General features: G+C 48.9%; 1 protein-coding gene across 1 annotated transcript in view; it reads left to right on the forward strand.

Moving 5' to 3' along the window:
* The window catches only part of LOC143523611 (capping protein, Arp2/3 and myosin-I linker protein 3-like), a 43,618-nt gene that overhangs the window by 12,879 nt on the left and 25,739 nt on the right, over positions 1 to 5,000 (forward strand). Inside the window, 7 exon segments of the mRNA XM_077018169.1 lie at positions 1,044 to 1,165; positions 1,340 to 1,434; positions 1,746 to 1,816; positions 2,041 to 2,114; positions 2,424 to 2,499; positions 4,094 to 4,182; positions 4,333 to 4,427. Coding sequence (XP_076874284.1) covers positions 1,044 to 1,165; positions 1,340 to 1,434; positions 1,746 to 1,816; positions 2,041 to 2,114; positions 2,424 to 2,499; positions 4,094 to 4,182; positions 4,333 to 4,427 — 622 coding nt within the window.

The raw sequence follows: 5,000 nt of genomic DNA on the forward strand, positions 1-5,000 counted from the left end.
TTAACCCATTGCCCTAACTGTAATCCCTAACCATAAATACTTAACCCATTCCCCTAATTGTAATCCCTAGCTGTAATCCCTAACCGTAAATATTTAACCCATTCCTCTAACCCAGGGGTGGCCAACCTGTCAGAGACCAAGAGCCACTTTTTTTACTGTGTTATGGCAAAGAGCCACATCAAACATGGGCATTTAAATTTTTGAGGGGGGGGGGGGGTGGCGAGTGTAGATTGTAGATTGTTGACGAGGGGGGGGGTGTAATGGACAAAAAGTATTATATCACGATCGATTGCGAATTAGTAACTCGTGTGAGTGTGTGAAGACAGTCAAATGCGTGTTTTCCACTACGCCGGTTTTAAAAGTGTTAGCGGCTCGCTAGGCTTGTAAACAAACCGCGCAGCACGAAGTGTATCAGTATCAGTGTGTCGCCCTCAGAGCTGATGAGGTAACCGGGCCACGACACAGACCGTTAGTGCAGGTGAGAGTGTGGACCGGCTGGGGAGCCGCATGAAACCAGGCAAAGAGCCGCAGGTTGGCCACTCCTGGTCTAACCATAATCTCTAATCCTAACCGTGAATACTTAACCCATTCCCCTGACCTTACATTCTGATATGGATTGCTTCCAAATTGGAGGTTGTTTGCAATTGTGCGAGTTTCTGAGTTCAGACTAAATGTGTCCACTAAGATGTTAGATCTTCTTTTTCCACCAATGAAATATTTTGGCATCAAGGCGCTGAATTCCACAGACTCATATGAGTGAACATCTCCAGGTGTCTCCTAACATCTCCAGGGGTCTCCTAACATCTCCAGGGGTCTCCTAACATCTCCAGGTGTCTCCTAACATCTCCAGGGGTCTCCTACACCGCACCATATGTGTCCATATCTAATGAGTAAACCCTGCGTGGTGTCCATGCTGTGTGTCTACGGGTCTTGTCTAAGGCAGGGCTGTGGTCCTGTGAGTCCCGCATTGCCGTTCTGGCCGGTCCGGTCACAGCATCTCGGGGACACGAGACCCTTCACTGTGTTTTGCTCCTCCTCTACAGGTTGTCATAGAAACCGACAAGGCTACCTATCCCCTCAGGCTGCAGTCACATGACCACCTCGATCATGTGATCAACCACATCAACTTTGCTCTCTCTCGAATATTCAACAACTCCGTATTTGCGTGAGTACATGAGGAGAAATACGGAGGCATGTCTCCCATTTCCAGTTTTGTGACCCCTCAGGACAAACCTCCTCTCTTTCTTTCACTCTGTTGAATTATCAGACCTTCTCTCTTTCTTTCAGTCTGTTGGATTATCAGACCTTCTCTCTTTCTTTCACTCTGTTGAATTATCAGACCTTCTCTCTGCCGCTCAGACAGCGAGTTATCTGACGGAAGCAGGAAGTATTCCCCGAGCTCCGATACCTCGGTGGAGACACAGAGAGCTTGTGGTGCGTTACACACACACACAGTCCAGTGCGCGCACACACACACACACACACACACACACACACCACACTCACACACACACATTCAAGATTGTTTGCACATTACTGACCATTATGCACAGCTGCAAAAGTGAGAACAGAATCAAGTGCTTGCACACACACACACACACGCGCGCGCGCCACACACGCACACACATATTCAAGTTTGTATGCATATAACTGACTGTCATATGCAGCTGCATTCTTGAGAACAAAATCAAGTGCTCGTACACACACACATACACACAATTTCTGTCTGTTTTTCTCCTTCCCAGGTGGATTCTCAGAGACATATGCCGCACTCTGTGATTACAATGGCATCAGCTGCAAGGAAGAAGTGCAGTGGGTAAGTTGTGTGTGAGTGTGTGTGTGTGTGTGAGTGTGTGTGTGAGAGTGTGTGTGTGAGAGTGTGTGTGTGAGAGTGTGTGTGTGTGCACGTGTGTGTGCATGTGTGAGTGTGTGTGAGGTGAGCATGGGTGTGTGTGAGGTGTGTGTATGTGTGAGGTGTGTGTGTGTGAGTGAGAGTATGTGTGTATAAGAATATATTTGTTTTTTTAATCTGTTTTTCAGGATGTGGACACTATCTATCATTCTCAAGACAACCGTGAGTTTAATCTACTGGACTTCAGTCACCTGGAGAGCAGGTGTGTATTTTTTTTTGTGTGTGTGTGTGTGTGTGTGTGTGTGTGTGTGTGTGTGTGTGTGTGTGTGTGTGTGTGGTGTGTGTGTGTGTGTGTGTGATAAACATAAAGAAAGGAAAAATGGCAAACAATTTTTTTCCTGAATTATTATTATACAGTGAACTCTTGTTTTTCAGGTTATTGGCTTGTTAGCAGGATTGATAAAATTGTTTGTGTTTGTGTTGTGTGTGTGTGTGTGTGTGTGTGTGTGTGTGTGTGTGTGTGTGTGTGTGTGTGTGTGTGTGTGTGTGTGTGTGTGTGACTTTCTTTCAGAGACCTAGCAGTGATCGTTGCATCCATGGCCTATAACACATGGTTCACCAAGCTCTACTGCAAAGACCTGCGCATGGTATCTCTCCCCTGCTGTTCTCTCTCCGCTGCTGTTCTCTCTCCCCTGCTGTTCTCTTTCCCTGCTGTTCTCTCCCCCCTGCTGTTCTCTCTCCGCTGCTGTTCTCTCTCCCCCTGCTGTTCTCTCTCCCCTGCTGTTCTCTCTCCCCTGCTGTTCTCTCCCCCCTGCTGTTCTCTCTCCCCCTGCTGTTCTTTCCCCCCTGCTGTTCTCTCTCCCCTGCTGTTATCTCCCCCCTGCTGTTCTCTCCCCCCTGCTGTTCTCTCTCCCCTGCTGTTCTCTTTCCCTGCTGTTCTCTCTCCCCCTGTTGTTCTCTCTCCCCTGCTGTTCTCTCTCCCCTGCTGTTCTCTTTCCCTGCTGTTCTCTCCCCCCTGCTGTTCTCTCCCCCCTGCTGTTCTCTCTCCCCCTGCTGTTCTTTCTCCCCCCTGCTGTTCTCTCTCCCTGCTGTTCTCTCCCCCCTGCTGTTCTCTCCCCCCTGCTGTTCTCTCTCCCTGCTGTTCTCTCTCCCCCTGCTGTTCTCTCCCCCTGCTGTTCTCTCCCCCCTGCTGTTCTCTCCCCCCTGCTGTTCTCTTTCCCTGCTGTTCTCTCTCCCCCTGCTGTTCTCTCTCCCCTGCTGTTCTCTTTCCCTGCTGTTCTCTCTCCCCCTGTTGTTCTCTCTCCCCTGCTGTTCTCTCTCCCCTACTGTTCTCTCTCCCCTGCTGTTCTCTCCCCCTGTTGTTCTCTCTCCCCTGCTGTTCTCTCCCCCCTGTTGTTCTTTCTCCCTGCTGTTCTCTCTCCCCCTGCTGTTCTCTCTCCCCTGCTGTTCTCTTTCCCTGCTGTTCTCTCTCCCCCTGCTGTTCTCTCTCCCCTGCTGTTCTCTTTCCCTGCTGTTCTCTCTCCCCCTGCTGTTCTCTCTCCCCTGCTGTTCTCTTTCCCTGCTGTTCTCTCTCCCCCTGTTGTTCTCTCTCCCCTGCTGTTCTCTCTCCCCTGCTGTTCTCTTTCCCTGCTGTTCTCTCTCCCCCTGTTGTTCTCTCTCCCCTGCTGTTCTCTCTCCCTGCTGTTCTCTCTCTCCCTGCTGTTCTCTCTCCCCCTGCTGTTCTCTCTCCCCTGCTGTTCTTTCTCCCCCCTGCTGTTCTCTCTCCCTGCTGTTCTCTCTCCCCCTGCTGTTCTTTCTCCCCCCTGCTGTTCTCTCTCCCCTACTGTTCTCTCCCCCCTGCTGTTCTCTCTCTCCCCTACTGTTCTCTCTCCCCTACTGTTTTCTCTCCCCTATTGTTCTCTCTCCCCCTGCTGTTCTTTCTCCCCCTGCTGTTCTCTCTGTGTGCGCCTCCAAGCGCCTCCTCCAGTTTAATTAGCTAAATTAGTCACTTAACTGCAGCTCGTAACAGGATTTCTAACTGATTCATGATACACGATTGTAAATGTGAAGTTGAAGCTGAAACCCTGTAGATGTTTGTTACTGTACCACTGTAAGCCATCACAAACACCTGGATGTCACCATCTCTGCCACTAGGGGGCGTGCTTGGGTGGGATGACTTCATTAGTCTTGTGCTCTTGTGAGGTTTCTTTTCTGATGGATCGATGAATGGGCTGAGTGATGTGACCCATGTCTTTACCACAGGGCTCAGAGGTCACCGAGCAGGTCTTGCACACACTCAGTAAGTCCTCCAGTCTGGAAGAGGTCACGCTGGAGAACGCAGGACTTAAATCGTTAGTTTGTCTTTCTTCTTCTGCCATTTACATCTGTGTTCTGTATCGAAAAGTTGTTATAAACTCACGTGTGTGTGTGTGTGTGTGTGTGTGTGTGTGTGTGTGTGTGTGTGTGTGTGTGTGTGTGTGTGTGTGTGTGTGTGTGTGTAGAGACTTCCCTCAGAAGCTGTCCGTTGCACTATCAGAGAATCCTGCATCAGTAATCCACTCTCTTAATCTGGCACATAACACACTGGACAATCAAGGTACTATTTTACACACACACACACACACACACACACACTCACACACACACACACACACACACACACACACACACACACACACACACACACACACACACTCATCCACCTTCTCCATGTTAATAATGTAATACAACTGGAACTGTAGATGGCTCATTTCCAGTATTTAGAATTGAGAGTACCTTTGTTTTAATAAACAGGTTAAAATATTTTAACAACCTAAAAACATTTTATTATATTTCTTTAAACATAGACTCCTGTATCTGTCATTTATACAGCCTATTCATTGTCTGTGTCCCTCAGAATCGCCCGTGTTTTACTCACAGAGCAGACAGAACTGTGCCAGATAATGAAGACATTCACACTCTCTCTTACTCTCCGGTTCTGACACGTCACTCTCTCTCTCCCTCTCTCTCCCTCTCTCCCTTCATCACACTTCTTCTCTTCTCTTTGACCCCCCATCTCCCTCTCTGTCTCCCTCTCTCCCTTCTTCACACTTCTTCTCTTCTCTTTGACCCCCCATCTCCCTCTCTGTCTCCCTCTCTCCCTTCTTCACACTTCTTCTCTTCTTCTCTT

The sequence above is a fragment of the Brachyhypopomus gauderio genome, chromosome 9, assembly GCF_052324685.1.
Source record: "Brachyhypopomus gauderio isolate BG-103 chromosome 9, BGAUD_0.2, whole genome shotgun sequence".
Taxonomy (NCBI): Eukaryota; Metazoa; Chordata; class Actinopteri; order Gymnotiformes; family Hypopomidae; genus Brachyhypopomus; species Brachyhypopomus gauderio.